This window comes from Athene cunicularia (genome assembly GCF_003259725.1).
Source record: "Athene cunicularia isolate RWA chromosome 15 unlocalized genomic scaffold, athCun1 chr15_part1, whole genome shotgun sequence".
Lineage (NCBI taxonomy): Eukaryota > Metazoa > Chordata > Aves > Strigiformes > Strigidae > Athene > Athene cunicularia.
Genome location: NW_020799121.1, coordinates 11751475 through 11771138, shown reverse-complemented (window position 1 = coordinate 11771138; position 19664 = coordinate 11751475). Strand labels below are relative to the sequence as shown.

Here is a 19664-nt window from a genome sequence, read left to right as displayed (position 1 = left end):
GTTTATGTAACTGAATGTAGCAAATAACTTTTTTTTTTTTCTACCTTCTTCTAGGTCTTCCAGATCTAAAAAAAGTGGTGGTGATTCCATATGTCTCCTCAAGAGAAACCATAGATATTTCTAAGATTCCAAACAGGTAATGGGAACTTGTGAGCTTTGACTGTTACATGTAGGGATGAGATGGATGCTGATAACCTATTGAAACTGCCCGACCTCTTGAACTTGCAAGAGCTAGGATTTAGCCAGATGTCTTAATACGGGTGTAGCTTCATACTGAAAACAGAAGTCATATGTTGGTGCAGATGTTTTGCTTCTAGAAAACCAGTGTTGGTGTTAAAGGTTCCTCAAATGAAGGCAAAATTCAATAGGATATAGCAGGGAGAAGGTGGCTTCAGAAATGAATAGTTAATAATTTAAGTGACATTTTTAGACATAATTTGCTTATTTACAGGTCTGGATTATGTAGGTTAGATACCTTTTGGAAATAGTTGAGTTCAGACGTTCTGTTGAGGATCAGATTCTTCCAGTCTGCACTGAACTGTTAAGACTGGCAGCTGGTTGTAGGTGCAGATTTATAAGCTTGATTTTGTGTTACATCTTTAATATTATACTAATATTTTATTTTAAAACAGAAAAAGAAAACAAATTTAGCAATTGAAAGAGTAGAAATACTAGGAGTAAATATACATAGTTTGAGTATATAGCTTATTGTAAAAGAGCTATTAGATACAAAGGTAATCATATATATGGGCTGGAATAATGCTTTAAAAATTTTTTTGAATTTTTTTTTTTTCTTCTTATGCAGTGTCTTTTTAGAAGACTTCCTTGCTACTGGGAAAGGAGACCAGGCCCCCCAGCTGGAATTTGAACAGCTGCCTTTCAGTCATCCTCTCTTCATCATGTATTCATCAGGCACAACAGGGGCACCAAAATGCATGGTTCATTCAGCAGGGGTATGTCTCCCCCCCGGAGGAGCACTATCTATATTTAACTACCTGGGTTACATTCTTCCTTTAACAGTATCATACCATAACGTGCTTCAAGGATCAATTGGTTGCTGACAGTTTTTCAGTAACTTGCAATGAAACTTTCTCTTTGTAAGTGACTGTTTGAAAGCAATATGGATTAATAAGGATATAAAATAATTTTAGAGATTGGTGTGGAGACCTTTCAGATTTCAGCTATTTCTTGGGAGCAAATGTCAGTCACAAAAGCACTAGAACAACTGGCCTGACTGATACTTGTAGAAGGAATGCCGAAGAACTTGAATTGTGTGCTCGGAACTGATTTTTGGACGCTGACAAATCGAGGCACGTAGCTTGCAGTTTTTATTATCTAGAATTTTTGTGACCTTAAATTCATTCCCTATACTTATCAGTTCAGAGCATGTCATCCTCAATGATCTTTTTTTAAGGAAGGAAGCCAGAAGGTTAGCTACCTCTTTGGGTGTAGGTTTTGCTTTGTATGGAAGTTTTGCTTTAGGCAGTGTCTTGTTGTGACTAGAGGTATATAGAATGTTAGTGCCAAAATCACCCGTGCTCACATGCCTTCTACTTACTATTCAGCTTCTGAAAGTTGATCCAGGCAACTTACTAAAGTTCGGGAAGTGTCTCCAGAAGTCAGGCATAGTGTTGAAACTTTAACTCTGCCATAGTCCTTAATAAAAGGCAGGGCTTTTTCCCCTTAAGGCAGACAGAATGTGTTGTCTAGCACATTTGTACCAACTTCATAAATTAAACTGCACAACTATTATCCAGTGTCTATTGTTTCTGCTGTTTGCTCTGAAAGTCAAGATGAGTTTCTTGGGAGACTACCCCTAGGTAGCCTGAGGGCAGGATCCCGTTGATGTTATGCCCATAGTGTGTATCTTGCCTCTCTTTGATGGCAAGGACTTGGAGGATTTGCCCGCAGATAAATCCCATGCTGCCTGTAAATGCTCTGCTTTCCATGTTATCAATAGGAGATCATACCTGGCAGCATGTGACATATAAAATGGTCCATTTGGAACACAAATCCTACGTGAAGAAGAAAGGAGGTGCTATATTTTGAAGTTTGACAGCTGTTTTGAAGTTGTGCTGGCTTTAGACTGGTTAAGTACTTGCAGAAATGGATTAGTAAAGACAGGACAGGTGTTTTGTTCAGTGATGTGTGGTACACAGTAGGGAGATGAAAAGCACAGATGTAGATCAGACAACAGGACTTCTCTGTTGCAAAGTTCTTTCTCTTCCCATGTTATATCTGTATGGCTGCTTAGCTTGCCCTTAATCATGCCTCTGCTCTCCACCTGATTAATCTTTTTGGTTCATACAGAGCTACCTGAGGGTGTAGATACCCATCCTTGCTGGAGAGGAGAGAATGTGATGGTTTGTTGAATAGCATATGTTATTTATAAGGATTCTGTGTTCCTGCTGAGCAGCTCTCTGTAGTTCCTGTATTTCATTCAGGGTGACTGTTTTTTCCTTAAGTTCTAGTGCTAACGCTTCTGTCGATTGGCCTAAAACCAAATTGTTGTATCAGAGGCTTCCTTGGTTTGCATGCTTTGTATGTGTCAGTTTGAATAGGACCTACAAATAAAATCAATGCAAAGAAATTCTTAGATGTCTTCTGCATACTTGATTGGGTTCCTCTGTTTGTTCTTGGCTTAATCTTGTTTTCACTGTAATTAATAGGATGAGTCTAATTGATTTCAACAAAAGCAGAATTAACCCACAGTGTGTGTCTCATTTTCCAGCCTCAGATTAACCAAAGTTTGGTTTTGATAGTTAAAAATGCAAGAAGAGATGACATTTCAGTAAAGACATTTCAATTACTGCTTATTTGCAGTGTACTTCAGTGCTGTTCTGTTACTGTACTGATCGTATAGCTGCTAATAGGAAGCTTACTCTAAATTCACAACTCGGTTTCTCTAATTCTCCAGTGTGTTTCTGGTGTGTTTTTTCTGCACATACTGTTTTCTTGACACACAGTGAAATAACAAATATAAATAATGACAATGAACCCAGATCATAAGAGATTATTTAAATAGTAGTGCCTTAGAGTAAGATTATTTTTTTTAGTCTGTGAAGGAAAGATGAACAATTGGGTGTGCTGCAGAAGGACGTTTGGAGGGTTCTTTCTAATACTTGAAAAACATTAGTGAGTAATTGTTATTCTTGAGTCCTAAAATCATTGGTTCTGCTTATTCATACAGACTCCTTTTCAGTTATTCCATATTCCCAACTATCTGAGGAGAGAACTTCTTATAAAATCCTAATCAGTTGATTTTCTATGCATCTTAAGGACTCAAGACGTGGGCTTAAATAGCTGTGCTGCTACAGACTTCTTGTGTAACTGTAGGCAAATCACTCTGGGGATTTTTCATGCTCGGACTCTTTCTGAACACTGTACAGAGAACACTGCTGGTTTGAGACCAGGACCAGCAGCCATGAGTAGCTGCTCTCTCAGCTACGTAATCACTTAGTACTGGTCCCTTAGGTGCTGATAGTGTGGCTCAGGAGCAGCCGTGCCTACTGGTTTTTGTGGCACTCCAGATGCTCAGCACTTTATCAGCTGTATGTTAAACCCAATGAAGACAAGCAGACCACTAAGTCTTTATCAGCTGCCAGATCTGTCATGAAATGCTAAATGCTTAGGATTTATTTTGAGGGTCATACAAGTACTATAAATAAAAAGTCCTATAAATAAACCTGAGAGCATCTTGGGCTGTAAGCTCTTTAGAACAGCTGTGCCTTCTTCTACAATACCTTTGTTTCTGGACTGAGACTTCCCAGACTTTGCAGGGGAATAGTTTATATTCTCTACCTAAAGTCATTGTTAAAAAAATTTCCTTTTGGTTCCAAAGCTGTGAAATAACTAAAGGAAGAAGAAAGCTAACATTTATTTTAATTGAATTTGACTTTTAATTTCACTATTTTGGGTGGCTCTTTCAGATTCTCTTGCTTGCTTTTATAAATGAAATAATTATGTTAACACCTTCAATTCTTTTGGTAACCTTAACAATTAAGTTAGTGTTTCTAAATCCTGAATTTAAGAAAAAAAAAAAATGTTGATAATGGTAGCTATAGCTAGGTGGCAGCATTGTGACAGCTTAGTGTATTCAAACAGTAGGTGGTGAATTCAGACCTGGTTCCTTTGAGCTGCAAAGAGAAAATAACATTACCTCCTTTATTTTTATTTAATGTTTTCTGCCTTTTCTCCCGAAGTGTGTGCCAGTTTTATGACTCTCCTTTTTCATATCAAATGTTTATCTGTAATCTATTTTCTTTCAGAATAAATCCTGTTTCATGCTTATGAGGCTCTTAATAGTTCCACTATAACTCCTTGAAAAATGCAAAAAACCATTTTTATTGTAAAATCAACCACATTAATTTGTCACTGCAGTTAAGTGACTTAATGGAGTAGTTTGTAAATTTATTTATCCTAACAAGTTATGTTTTAATGATGACCAGAAAGGTGCTTTAGCAGCATTTCCAACAAAAGAAAAGGAAGTAATATATTTTACTACATTATTAATACTGATACTTTGACCAGTGGGATTTTTCACATTGCTAGTCACTTCAGTGTTTATAAGAGGTGTGTAGAGTTAGGTCTTTTGTTTTCTGGATGTTAATAGATAAGATAGTTTGGATAAATAGCATTAATGTATAGCAGCTTCTGCAGTTTATAGCAGCTCTAGGTCCTTCACTCCTCCCAGTTGCCTAGATATACTGAAAATGAAACTCTGTCAAAGGTCTTATCATCTAGGAAAATCTGACTGGTAAAAGCATGCTGCTAAAATTATAACCTGTATGGAGTACTCTGCAACTCTGATAGCTGAGTAGAGCCAGAAGTGAAGCAAGCTATTTATTCTGTGGATTAAGTGATGTGTAGTGGGAATTGCTGAGGTCTAATGAGAGAGGCTGAAAAGTTATGTGAGAAAACGGAGAATGCAATTGCTGCTGTAGATAGGCCCTGGGATTTACTTCAGTTGTGGTTAAAGGAAATACTTGCCTTTAATCCTGGAGTATATCCTGCAAAGTATTGATGACATGAGGTTTTTTGAAGTCTTAACGTGCTGTCAGAGTTTTGCTTTTCATTTATGTGAACTTATATTTTTCCAGGGTACGCTAATACAGCATCTGAAGGAACACATTCTTCATGGCAACATGACCAGCAATGACATTATTATGTACTATACAACGGCAAGTGTGGCTTATTAAGTCATTTTTAAAAACACTTTAGTATATTTTTCTTACAAATGGGGGAGCTTTTCATACAAATCTGCGAGGACACTTTTATGTATTTTTAATTCTTGTTCTGCAAGGGATTGTTCTACTTAACAGTTTAAAAAAAATCAGGTGGAATAATAAAATGCAACAGAGACCTTTCTGATGAAAGGTCAAACCCATGTTAAATGTTTTTGATCCAATTAGTGAGGAAAATGGATTGATTTTTACAGTCTCTTAGGTTTATTGATCTAACTGCCTCATCAATATCACCTGCAAAACAGGCTCCACCTTCCTGCATCATGCAAGGCTAGACCATACTGAAGATGAGAATTTGTTATGTCTTTGTTTTGGTGGGGAGGAAAGAAGCTGCACAACTCTAAGTTTAGTAAAGGATAGGGAATAAAACTGATCTATGTAGGAGTTCAGTTATGTGGTGTGTTTTCTTTTTCTAATGCTGTGGTAAAAAAAATTATTCCAAAGTCTTCTATTACTCTAACAGTTTGAGAAGGCTGATATCTTTCCTCATGAGTTCCTTTCTGAACTTTAACACCACTAGTCAGTTTGCAATACCTCCCTGGAGGAATCATTATAATTACGTTGTCCCAAAGTTGTTCTGTCTCTTGACTCGTGCTTTAGAGGTATGTGTATAGGGAGGTATGGAATCCCCATCTCATTAGGCAGTTGTAAGGATAAGTTAGATGAACATCCATCAGGAACATGTAGGTGATCCAGTCTTGGGACAGGTGAGAGGATAAACAGTGGTTCAGACTTATTTTCTAATTCCTAAATAATACAGTTACATGTAATCAGCAGAGATGAGGATAAACTCAGGTGTTTAACAGTTACTTAAAGGAGAACTTTGGGGAAGGAAGGTGGAGGAGAAGGTGGCACCTCTTGCCTAAGGGCAGGGAGTATGCTTTGGTACAGATGGTTCTGCCAAGATGTCCATCACTTTCTAGTTGCCTGTAGCTCCCCTACCAGTGCATGACAGCAAGCAACACTCCTGGTCCTGTGATAGAGCTGCCAGAAAAGCAGACAGCTAGCTGGCAGAGGTAGAAACTAATGTAGGTATTCTCTTTTCCAGACTGGATGGATGATGTGGAATTGGCTAGTGACTGCACTTGCTACAGGAGCTTCAGTGGTCCTGTATGATGGATCTCCTCTAATTCCATCACCAAATGTGCTCTGGGACTTGACTGACAGGCTAGGGTATGTAAACGAGATTAAATGGAAGGATAATGGTCTTTACTGCTGTTAGATGACCGCATACAAGCAACCTCATTAAAGGTGTCATTCCCTTGGTCTCAAACTATTCTGTAGTGTGACATAGTTTATCTTTTGGCATAGCCTTGAGTGGAACTACTTTCAAAAATTTTGTACTAAAACAATCTTTGAGAAGGAGCAGAAGAGACAAAGAGCTGATTGTTTCAAATTTAAGTCAAGTGTTTGGATTCCAGACAAACAAAGAATTTTGGTTCAACAGTCAGTTTTCAAGAGCAGCCTTTTCAAAAGGCAGTAATTGAGAGCAATCTGAGGAGTAATTTCTCAGCGCATTCAGAACTTCGAAAATAAGAATCCTTTATTTCAAGTAGCTCAACATAAGATTCAATACAGCACTTTGACTTAAAGACATCAATTGACTGGAAAGGCTCACCAGGGCTGCTTATATTTTCATATTTTGCTTTTTAATCTATAATGCCTAATTCTCCTTGTCAAGATCTTCGTTAATTGTTTTACACAGTTCTTTGTGTCTCAAAATGCTCAGAGTGCCTTCTCTCCACACCTAGAGGAATGGCAGTTATCAGATAAGCAGCTGTAAAATCCTGTGGTGGTGTTTAGCTTCGTACACTGTTTTTTTTTGCTAACTTTCTGATTTGGCCAGCTGGATGTAAGGAGTAGATACGAACGTTACTGCTGGTAAAATGAGTGTCTTTTTAATTGATAATTAAAATTAGTTCATTTGGTAGAAAGTAGATGCCAAAAGATTAACTTTCTGACTCTTGATAATTAATAATTTAAACTTCACTCTGTCTTTTGTGACATGTAATATTTAGACTGACATTTTGCCTCTGGCTATTGTAATTGAAGGTTAATGCCTAGTCAGAATGCTTCCAGTAAGAAAACCCAACACAAAACAAACCCACAAACTTAAAGACACCCCCCCCAAAAAAAACCCCAAACCCCAAGTAGAACAACAGGCAAAAATTTAGAATCGAGAAATAACACAGCTTATTTTTAAGCATTGTTTCTACATGCCAGAAGTAAGTGAAGATAACTGAAATGTGTCTGCATGTCTCACTTTTGTAATCTGGTGCTAAAAGCGGTGGCCATCTGTGTGGTAGTTCATAATGCAGTCTGTTCCCAACTCAATCATATGTTACATATTTAAAAAAAGGCTTCAACATGTTAAGATTACCTTACTTCTCTGAAGATGTAACATACTTCCCTTCAGATAGCATATTCTTATGGTATCATCAAGATCTCATACTGCAGGAGAGGAATTTAAGTGGACATCAATTAAAGATGTGTTCAGGTGAGCTGTATTTAGTCACCATCCACCAGTTACATAGCATTTGGGAGGAAATAATAGGAGACTAGGCTCTACATGTGCTGTAGAGGAAGTGTCAAAGAGCCTAAAAATAGAGAAGCATTACGTATTCTAACTGTAAAATAAGCAATAATTTGAAGCACAGAAGAAAAGTAAGATCTTACACAAGAGTCAGGATAGTTCACATGATGGTGGTACATAACCAGAGGAGCAGGATACTTCTGTGGGCGCTCAGGTACATGGGAACAGCACCATAGTAGACTGCTCTATGCACTGGTGTGTTGGTGCAAATAGCCTGTACCTGTCCCTACCCCTACCCAAGAGGTGGCAGCCCCTCAGTAACTGTCACCCACCTAAATGGCAAAAGAAAACACCCTCTTCCAATAGTGTTGAAATACCCCTCTCCGTGTTGGAAACTGTTGTCTCAAGAGCTGCTCTACTTTCCATCTTGCCTTTGGAGTGAAAGCAAAGGTAGCAAGATTTTTTTTTTTTTAAGTTCTGCTGATGTATGTATTGCCCATACTCTGTGCACTTAGACTGCATCCTTGATCTGTTGTCACGTTTTCTGGAGTGAGTTTATTGTTGTAGTAGAAAACAGAAGGCAGGGAAGAGGGCTTCCTGAAAGTCAGTAGAAACATTAAACTAGCTCTTCCATTGGTAGTGTAGGGAAGGGGTACGGCCTTCATTTCATGTTGCGGTTATGTTGTATTGGAGAGCTCTAAATAGACTTTCTGCAAGGGCAGGATTCAATCATTCAGTTAGCTAGGGCCAAACTTCATGTTCAGTTAGGTACCTGCAACTCAAGACTTTGATCAGTGGAAAACGAACAGCTATCTAAGAGAAAATCACTGACTGCTATCTTCAGAGTGAAGTATTCCTTATAAAACTGCCCTGAAATGGCAAAGTTTTTCTCTGTAAGTGTTAGAAAGAAGCAGGTTTGTGTTAAACGGCTTAGTGGCAATTATAGCCCGTTAATGAAGTAAATGTTATAACGTTTTGGGATGTCTTTGGAGTGTTCTGCAGTTATGAATTCCTGTAAATGAAAGTGAACACTTTCCATGAGGTGGGAAAGCTTTACTTAATATTTAAGGCTAGAATTAAAAGTTTCAAATCTGCATAAATGACATGTGATCTGACTAATTTTGATTGCTCAAAAGGATGTGCCTTGCACTTAAAAAGCTCTGAGAGAGTGCATTGCTTGCCTAATCAGTGTACAGAGTGCCTAACAGCCTCTGCTTGCTGCAGTGGGAATTGCAGGTCGTTAGAATCTTAGCATATTTAAATATGCAAAACATTTAAACTTTTTTCCCCTCTAGGATCACCATCCTTGGAACGGGTGCAAAGTGGCTGGCTGTGCTAGAAGAGAAAAATTTAAAACCATGTAAGCTTCCAAAAGCTATCCAATCCCTTCCATCCTCTCTCCTACCTTTCCTCGCCAGGTTCTGGCTCCTTATCTTGTCAAAAAGTCCTTTATGTCATTATTCTGGATTGTAGTGACAAATAGTTAGAAGTTCTTGTAAAAAAAAAAAAAAAATCTACCTTAACCTATTTTGTTGATTCCTCCTTTTTAAGGTGAAACACACAATCTGCAGACGCTCCACACTATACTGTCTACGGGATCACCGCTCAAATCTCAAAGCTATGAGTATGTCTACAAACACATAAAAAGCAGTGTTCTCCTGGGATCCATTTCAGGTGATGCTTTTTATGCTGCAGGCATCTTACTAATTCTGTTCGTTGCCTGTGCAGTTCCTTCTTGCTTTTTTGCTCCTGTATATTTGGGAAGCTTAAGCCTGGGATCATTTGGGCTTGGTTATAGTTAAACTGGAATTAATTGTCATTTTAGTGGAGAGGTCTTCTGCATAATTCATAATGCAGTCCCATAATGAAGCTTGTACACTCCAAGGCTTTTAGGTGGAACGTTTCTGACATGGTGGATGTTTTGGTTTTTAGCTTTTTTTTTTAAGCAGGATCATTTATTTTGACTGGCTGTCCTTAGGGGTAGCAGGGTGAGATCAAGAAAAGAGTCTATTAACTTATAGAACATACTGCTCTGCAAATAGCTGACTTTAGCAGAAAATACCTCTTGGAGAGGTTGTTCCATGTTCCCATTTCAATTCTTTTGTGCCAAGTAATTGGCACTGCAGACAGATTTTTTTTTTTGTAAATTATATAATTAGAGAAATATCAAGCCCACATACTGTGCAGTTTGTTGTGAGGACTGCCAGCTGAGGCAACTTCTATTCACATAAGGTCCACCCCAGAACTTCTTATTTTGCTTTGTAACGAGGACTGACTTTTTCATAGGGCTTTTTAGCTCGCTTTAGTTTGATTTTTTTAAAGTCTGACTATTCTGCTACTGGTCTTAGAGTAATGCTGAATCTTGAACTTGCTACTGTAGACATTAATAGTCTCAAATGCAGAAGACTACTGTTGAGTAAAGCTAACGTGACTTATTTGTGTCTTAATTCTCCTTCCTTGAAGTCCTAGAAAGACTAGAAATACTCCAGTTAAGTAAGCACTTTGACAGTATTTATTTTTATTAAGATAACTGTTTATTCTATAGGCACGGCTCCCCTTCACCCCTGCCCCCTGCATGTTAATGAGACCAAGATATAAAAGCTAAGCAAATATTGAGTGGAATAGCTTGACTGGTTGCTTTCAACTGATGAAAACAAACAAGACGACATTTCTAAATGATCTTAAATATCTTAAGTCTGTAAGCTAGTGCCTGTTTATTTTCTCACTCTCACATAAATGGAAATTTCCTTAAATGAGATTAAAGAAACTGTTGGAAGAAGAAAAGTGATGCCTTGAGGAGTATTTTTGCATGAAGGGCATACACCTATAAAAAGACATATAAAGTAAAGAAACAAACCTTTTATTAAAAGTTTCATAACATCCTAGGTAATGCTGTCTATTCTAAGCTGCTTAATGTGGATCAGAAGCATTTGGCAAAGGTGGCAGTTTGCAGTTCTAGAGTTCTCATGTAGCTTTCAGTTTTGCTTTTTCAAAAATGTAGCATATTCTAAATGGACTTCTCTTATTATAGGTGGGACAGATATCATTTCGTGTTTCATGGGTCAGAATGTTACAATTCCAGTTTACAAAGGAGAAATTCAGGCCAGAAATCTTGGAATGGCTGTAGAAGCATGGAATGATGAAGGTAACTATTATCCAAAATATTAGGCACACTTACGGAATACAGTAGTTATATGACCTTAAGTTTCATCAGATGGGTGAACGGTCAGCTGTTAAATGGGAGATTTCACTTTGGAAACACGTTCCACAAAACCTGCATCTGGATCCGTCTGATCTGGATCCTGCAGGACTCCAGTGAAGATGATGGATGTGTAAAAACGCCCTTTTCTTCCATTATTCTGCTAAAGCACATCGAGGCCAAATTCTAGCCTCCAGTGTGTGTGCTAATTAGCTGTGTTGCTATGGATGCCAGGCTGGCTTCCACCCTCTGGTGTAACTCTCCTGAAGTTCCTAAGGTTAAGATAGGGATGAGTTTAGGAATTGAACACAAGCTGTTAATACCACCACTCACAGCTCATATCTATATCAGGATCTGGCATGTAAGTAAAAACTGTAGATGCTCTTTGCTTTGGTACTCTATTGTTTACAGAAGGGAAATGCAGAAAATACCTCTTTCTTTGTAAACAGGAAAACCAGTTTGGGGTGAGAGTGGAGAGTTGGTTTGTACCAAGCCTATTCCCTGCCAACCTACACACTTCTGGAATGATGAAAATGGAAGCAAGTACAGAAAAGCTTATTTTTCAAAATTCCCAGGTATGTGATGCAGGGCTTTGGATATTGCTCTAACTGACCAAGAATATAGATTGTATTGCTGCTCATAAGATGGTACAGGTTTATTTTTGCCCGGTGATAGGCAGATGTAGTTTTAGGTCCAGATTTTCCGGATGAGAACTCCACAGCATGTTTCGTAATATCCCACTCTCTTGTTTTCTAGTGCTTTGTTTTGAATAAATAAATAACCTCTGGAAAGCTCCAATCCCATTTTGCTCCTGCTCTCATTAGGCAGATATGACTGTAACAGCCTGATAATCTGTAGTGCAGACATAGACTGCTTGGCACGAGTGTGAAATGGAAGTGCTGATCAGGTCAGGGAGCAATTCTCCATTAATGAGTGCTGCTTGTGCCTCTGCCATACGGCTCCTACCTAGCTGGAAGAGTGAATCCTAAGGGATAAGTGCTGACCTGCTACCTCATTAGCATGAGGTTTAAGTATGTGCTGCCTCAGACATGCATATTCTGCACTCATACAGTCTTCCAGTGGTGGTAAGAGTAAAGGAACAGGTACTGTGGGCCAGAGGCTTTCTTCCTCATAATTGTGGAAGACTCTGCTCATCCAGAGCTTTTGCTTATGTGGCACAGTGATGGTGAACTCCCTGCTGCCTACTGAGCAGGGGCTTTTGTAGGAGCAGCATGTCAAGCAGCTGCTTTTTGGAGATGGATGGTTTTTGGGTTTTTTTTTATAAACAGCAATACAGAGGGGATTCAAAGAGGAGTCAGGATGTGCAGCAGGAGATAATCATATAGGAAAATTGAGGGAATGTGGAAGTTGAAGTCTGCATGTAAGCCTGACAACAATAAATGGGGAAAAAAAAAAATCTGTGGTAGCTGTTAGACTGAAATCACTGTGGTCTCTAGATTGTCTGAAACCTCTTTTCTGTAATTTTCTTGTAAACAAACTTTAAGGTTATAACAAGTTAAAAAATGATCTTATGTGCACATGCATGAGCAAATAATAGAAGTTTGTTTTTTCTTTAGAAAACTGAGTGGAATTGGTTTGTATTTCTGTTTGTGGCAGGCTGCTGTAGTGGTATCAATCTTAAAAATAATACAAAACTTAGTCCAGCTCTGAAAACTCGAATCTGATTTTTACATTAACACAAATCAAGAACATTAAGCCCATAAGCTCCCTAGGGAATTGCTGAGACTTACTGTGCAAGCCTTGAAAGCTTCTTACACAGAATTGTGTATCGTAAAAGTGGATCAAGGAGGACTGTTGGAAATAGTTACCTTTGTGGAAGATTCTTCCAGTTTCCTCAAAAATGTGTTCAGAGTAGCTATTCATCTTTTCTAAAGGATGCTTTAAAGTCATGCAAACAAGGAGTCAGAAGATAACCTAGGGTTTGATCCTAATATGTGAGCTAGTCTTGTGTGCTAGTTCTTTGTAGTAAATGTGGTGTGGATTGTTTGCTTAGCTAAGTATTGCTACATTTCCTGGGGGCAGTTCTTAAAGTATATCTCGTGTTATATTTTTTTATGTATTTTATGAAGTTAATGTGAATTGAGTTACACAAATGACTGCCATGACTGGATGAAGAAGAAAATCAGCTGCTTAACTGCTGTCATTCTCTAACAGGTGTTTGGGCACATGGCGATTACTGCAAAATTAATCCCAAGACAGGAGGAATTGTCATGTTGGGACGCAGGTATAGTATTTTGGTGAAAGTGTTCTGAGAAAACAAGTGGTAAAATTTGCAGACTTTGCCTTAGAGCATAATGTATGTGATGCTTTGTCATGCCTGTTAACTTTATATTCCTTTTAAATCCAATATTCTGGATTTCAACCCATGAATCGGAACAGCTGGATTAGAGGGAAAGGAGCCCATTTCAAAGTTCTACTCCACTTTTGTATGTGTGAACACAAGACAGTATTGGACTTGCTTTTGTTTTCTGTGGTTTGTAATGATCATCTATAAGAGCATTGGAATTGAGGGTGCAGCACATTCAAGGTGGTGAATCAGGAAATTTATCTTCTGGTCTTGGCTTTGCTGTTGACTTGCTTTACAGCAAAACTTAATTAAATAAGGCCAGGTATGAAGTTGTGTTCCTGTTAGCAGTCATAGACATTCAAGATCACCATTGTGGCTAAATTTTCTGCTTGTATTTAAAAGTTGCTGTTCGAAACAAAGTTGAGTGAGTGCCTTGAAGCTGTGTCTGGCACAGTCACAAACAGACCTACTCAACAGACATACGGTGTGAGGTTGCTATATATGAAACAAGTTCCAGCTATAAGAGACTGGAAAGTAATGACATGCAACTGCAGTATGATGGAGTACTACAAAGATTCTTGATCTGTTTTGTCATCAGTGGTGTGTGTGTGTGTATATTTGTAGGCTACTAGGAAGGGTGAATGAAAAACGAGGTTCTCTGTACAACTTCATTCTAATGAGCAAAGTCCCTTTTTTGACTCAAATTCTGTTTCTAATGTGGCTGCATATTCACTGCATGAAATGTAGAGAGACTTGGTTAATTGCATCAATTTTTCTCTTTTTCATCAGACTCCAAACACATTTTAATGCTTCTTTGTTTTCTGTCTGATTTTCAGTGATGGCACATTAAATCCAAATGGAGTAAGATTTGGAAGTTCTGAAATCTATAACATAGGTATGAAATGAACTTTCCACTTTCAGCTATGACATTGTTGCCTCAAATCTGAAATGTAAGCGTTATACAGGTGTTTGGAAGGATGAAGTAATAAGATGCCATTTTTCAAATGAGAGACAGCACCGAGCATGTTAACATTAACAGTAAAATTCAGTTCTGTAGACTTGGAATTGGTTGCTTTCCTGAAGTATCTGTAGGGCTGGAGATGACTAGTTGTGTTCTCCACAAGATGTTGCTTTCATATAATAAGGCCTTACAGACTAATTATATCATGCAGATTTATAAGAGAATAGCTAACTTAAGAGGCTTTTCTCTTTTTTTCCTCCAAGACAAGCTCTTGGCACTGGTTTTATTGTATCTTTCCTAATAATTAGAACTTCTTGAGCTTGTTCTTTGAAAAGGATTCAAAGAAGGTCTGTCTTGTGGAAGGTGGTGGTGAAACTGCCTGCAGATGTGCTAATCTGAGACTTAAGGACCTGTTGCCTCTCCTTGTTCTTGTGTGATCAGGCATGTTTTCTGCCTGTGCTGCAATGGGGATTGTGAGGAAAGCCAATGACTTATTTTAAAAGCTTGTTACCTGTCCCAAATGTTATAGCAAATTTTTTTTTTTTGTCCTGGACATAAATGGATGTTAAACTTGGATTTTCACCTGAGCAGGATTTAAAATTTCAGAGGGGAAGCTTGTTGTGGAATAACCTAGCCAGGATGTCTGTCTTGCCTTTACGGCTCTAGGGGATGCAATAGCTCTTTTGGTGCAACCGTAAGAAAATAATACACAAATGCAAGTACTAATAAACACTCTTCCTTTATTTTCAGTTGAAGCCTTTGAAGAGGTTTCCGATAGCCTCTGTGTCCCTCAGTACAACAAAGATGGGGAGGAGAGGGTGATACTCTTTCTGAAGATGGCATTAAACCATACGTTCAGCGAGGATCTGGTGAAAAGAATTCGAGATGCAATACGTATAGCGCTTTCTGCCAGGCATGTTCCAAGCCTCATTCTAGAAACCAAAGGCATTCCGGTATGTCATGAAAAATGCTGCCTACTTTTTTTGATTTGTCACCTTGAATAGTAATTAAGGAGCAGTTGTCATTGCTCTTCAAACCCACATGCATGGAAATTTTAGCATCTCAAAAGTGTATTCGAGCTTTATAAATAGTTTGTCTATGTTGCCTAGCAACATCATTTCATCTCCTTTTCAGCTAAGCATGTTTTTGTTTTTTAACAATACCTAAAAATGCCCATTCTCAGTTTATAAATGTGTTGCATTTTCTCAGTAATATATATTTAAGCCTTTTAAAGAAAATATTAAAAAGGTAATTTAGTTTTTCTGGCTGCCCGTAAGCTTATTTTGGTTTTGTTTTTCTGTTTCAGGTGACATTGTTATGAAAGCTGAGAGTACTGGGCAAATTTATAAAATCATTTCATACCCTTTCCACTTTTACATCTGTTTAGCCACTTAAATGTAGCTCTATCACTGTCTTAACTGTAGCAGTAACTGAAATAAAATCTTTGTGCTTATGTTGGGTGAGGGGAGAAAAATTTGTATAGCTAAAGGTTCTGCATGCTCAGTCTGCTGGAGCTGCATTACTCTACAGTGCTCTTCCTCACTGTAGGAACTCTTCAGCTGAAATAATTGGTTTTAATAGTCCCCTTAGATGCTGGAGTCTCCTCAACAGCTCTATGGGCAGCAGAACGGGGGTGCAGAGCCTAGTTCTCAAGTCCATTTGCACATAGACTTGAGTGGGCCTTGAGAAAAGATTTGAGACTTCAGACCAGTTGTTTGATGTTCTGACACCCTTCTACTGCCAACATGCATTTCCACGTGAAAGTGGTCTAGGGTTCAGGACTGCCAGCCTCCACAGTGCACACAGCCATCTGGTCCTGGTCTGTTGAGTTACTTCTGTTTCAGACCACTGGTGGCAAATAACACTTGGCTCAAAATGTTGTCTTTGCATGAGTGTCAAATCCCCTGCACCTGTTAAATGGTGAAGTCTAGATTTTTCTGGGCTGCAGCTTAGCTTCTGCATGAAGTGTTAGACTTGTAAACTGTGTAAATCACCTGAACGTACAGCACGAAGTTGATGTCTGTGGTGGGCTGCCCCTCAGGAAAGCCTGCTTAGATCATTAATTAGCTCACACTTCAACTGAATTTACAATTGAGTGAACTTTAATTACCTTTCAGGTAAATATGCCAGTAGTAATGTGATCAAAGCTGTCTCCCATCTTTCTTTGAAATTTCTCCTTGGAAGAGAAACCGCTTTCTATTTTCCCCTACTTCTAGAAATGTGTTTGAATCTTTATCTGAAAATACAATCTAATTCTGACTCTATACTGACACTCTGTACTGGTAGAAGTAGTGTAGCTGTGCCGAAGTGATTAGGACTTCAGTAATACAAACTGTTTTTAATGAGATACTGCAGGCTTTTAGTGTAAATATTACTAGTCCTGGCCTGGCCAAATAAGCATTTTGGTCATCATCCACGAGATGTTTACTGATTAAAGTAAACAAGTTTGCTTTGCAGAATAGTCTGATGGTTTTTTGAAGGGGGCAGTTCCCTTGCAGGCCACTGAGGTGTTCTGGTTTCTGAGCACTTGTGAAAATCAGGTGGCTAATTGTTGAGGAGGAAGAGTGGTTGATTAAGGCGGTTCAGGAGAGTAGGATTATGTGTGACTTCAGTTGTTTTAATAAGGAAAAATTTGATGTAGTATGAAGATCAGTATTGCAAGATATTGCGTTGAGGATTATTTAGCCTGGCTGTGAAAGATCTCTCATGAAAAATGGTGGTGCCTGGAGTTCAGGAGTTTCAGTGGCTTTGGATGCCAGGAACAACCTGGGTTTCTCCATCAGCAGATTCAGTAGTAAAGCAAGTGCAGTTTCTGTTCCCAGAGCTGACAGAAAAGACTGAGGAGAGATCTGGAGGTCAACTTTTCAAAGCTGCCACCCTCAAACTTCTCAGTGGCACCAGCCAAAGGAAGGGTCCTCATCTAAAATGGGCCTTGACAGTTCCTGTCAATGTTGGAGTAGTTCTTCCTTAGTCAGAAATTAGTGGTCTGATTCCAAGAAGAGAAGAATTAGGATTTTACTCCTGCAATGTTCTTACTTTCAGTTACGCAATGTAATAGAATTTGTGTGACTCATAAGTGGAGGTGAAGCCTCTGTTATGGTTTGTTTTGAAACATTTAAATGTAGAGGACTATTTAAGCTTTGCTGTATTAGAAAAAGACTGTTCATTTATGATATGAATCATGGTTTTCTCCCAAAACCCAGTGGAGTTAAGCTTTTGTTTTTTGAGCCCACCCTTAGAAAATCAAAAATTGTTTGGAAATTGGATGTGTCAGAAGATAGAACACGAAAGATTTCTAGTGTTTATAGCATGATTCTGATCTGGTTTCATTGTGGTTTAAGTTGGAGCTTGATCAGTTCTCAAAGTATTACCAAATAGGAATAATAAACTGAAATCACATATAAATTCTTTGAATTTCACTTACACTTCAAGTGATTTCAGTGCCTTGTGTGACAGAAGACATTGTGCTAAATTTTGATAGAGTTTCTGGGATTGGTGGGGGGGTTTCTTGAATATTTCCATAAAACTACCACATGAAAAGTGTAATTTTGTCATTGCTTGTTTTGTTTTTCAGTATACAATAAATGGGAAAAAAGTGGAAGTAGCTGTGAAGCAAATAATTGCAGGGAAAGAAGTTGAGCAGCGGGGAGCTTTTTCAAACCCAGAGACTTTGGACCTGTACCAAAATATTCCTGAGCTTCAAAACTTCTGAAGTCACTTGTTTGGATTTTTTTGCATCTGTCTTTGTTCTGTGTTTGTTTTGTATATACCAATACTGTATGTAAAGAAAAAGCTCTATTTAATACCAGTGGTTCTTTTAAAAGAAAAAATATTTCATTAAGTGCATTATGTGAAAGGCTTGGGTAAAGCTTAGCTCCCTTTTATTGGTTAAATATGCCATATCTCTTGGAGTTTTTTCCAGCCTGGAAGGAGGAACCTGCCTGTTTTGATTTTTATATAGATGAGTGCATCTTTTCTGGTTAGATTTACGTCAGCAGCCCATCAAACAGGAGCACATACCATAAGTTACAGTTGCAAGTAGAATATTTTTTTCATAAAATGTTCTTTTTTTTTTTTTAAACTGGATTTTTAGCAACATTTTTTTTCAATCTATATATTTCAGTCACCTGTAAGGAATATATAGTGATTTTAACTACTCGACGGCAAAACATGAAAGTGTTCTATATGTAGTGTGCATTTAAATGTTTTTATAAAGCCAAATCTTAATGCACTAAACCCATTTGACTTGAGTATTTTCAGTCTTGAAATATCTCACGGTACCCTTGAAGGTAACTGCTGCTTTGTTTTGTGATGTCATGTTCCTATTGTTTTAAGCTATTAGTTGATAGAATTCTGGGGGTTCAGAAGGTGAGGGAGCAATCACCTCCTCCTTATTCCTGGTGTAACTCCGGGTTATTTCCATGGAATTTACTGTCATTACTCTGCATTAACATCATTGCAGTTGAAGACAGCATTTTGCTTCCTTGTTTTGAAGGTCTTTATTGACTACAAGGCAACAATCCCTTGTTGTGTTAGCTGAAGAATTCCGGTGTGTTCATTTAATAAAAGCTGATGGGTTTTGTAACTTTTTTTACTAAATGTCAAGTTGAAAGTGAAAGACTAAAATGTTTTCTAGCACTGTATCCTTCCAGTTTATAAAGGGAAAAATACTGTAATGAGCATACTAAAACAGTAAAATGGAAGCACTAAAGCATTGTTTTGTTTTTCATAAAATATAGTTGCAGTAGTTGTACCGAACCTCTGGCATTCAGTATCTCCTGCACTATTTGAATTTTGTGGGTTAAGTATTTAATGCATTAAAATCATGGATGTACTTAGAATTGTGTTGAATGCATTCAGCATTGATAAAGAGTTAATGAAAAGAAATTGATTATATATATTACATCTGTTTCAACTTTCACTCAGTTACCGTCTTATTTTTGTTTTCCTTTTGGGTGTTGTGAAATCATTTTTAGCTTAATTTGTTACTGGTTTTAAACCCAAGTCCGCCCCACTACAAAATTTTGTGCGCTGAAAGTTTTATCCTGTTTTCTTCTGCAGAGCCCAGGACAAGTTAAACCGTTGCCGCTAGTTACGTATGCGTGGTTGGCTCATTGAGAAGGTCACAGGTGAACAGGAGGGAAGAAAGTATGTTGAAAATGTGCCTTGTGTCGGTACAGTAAGGTGTAGGTTGTTACTCTTGCTAAAGGGATAAATCTGTGCATTCTAAGGTGTGTACTCTGTCACTTAGGTCAAAATCTCAATGCTCATACTGATGTTTAGCTGCAGCTAGTAAAAACTTACTGTATCTTTCCTCCACCCTGTGATAGATCTCAGCTCGCTAGTTCCAGTGAGCTGAAGGCTGTTGCAGAATATGTCAAATATTGCTGCTAATAATTCAGTAAGAGTGAAACTGCCTG

The 19664-nt window shown here is 38.1% G+C and overlaps 1 protein-coding gene across 1 annotated transcript in view; it reads left to right on the top strand.

The window, feature by feature from the left end:
- Positions 1–19082, top strand: part of AACS (acetoacetyl-CoA synthetase) — a 45596-nt gene extending 26514 nt beyond the window's left edge. The window contains exons 8-19 of the mRNA XM_026859962.1: positions 55–136; positions 806–953; positions 5100–5180; positions 6292–6416; positions 9072–9136; positions 9328–9450; positions 10808–10921; positions 11425–11550; positions 13151–13220; positions 14120–14178; positions 14995–15197; positions 17819–19082. Of these exons, the coding sequence (XP_026715763.1) occupies positions 55–136; positions 806–953; positions 5100–5180; positions 6292–6416; positions 9072–9136; positions 9328–9450; positions 10808–10921; positions 11425–11550; positions 13151–13220; positions 14120–14178; positions 14995–15197; positions 17819–17956 (1334 nt within the window). The 3' untranslated portion in view covers positions 17957–19082. The remainder of the gene's footprint in view (positions 1–54; positions 137–805; positions 954–5099; positions 5181–6291; positions 6417–9071; positions 9137–9327; positions 9451–10807; positions 10922–11424; positions 11551–13150; positions 13221–14119; positions 14179–14994; positions 15198–17818) is intronic.
- Positions 19083–19664: the final 582 nt, after the last annotated feature.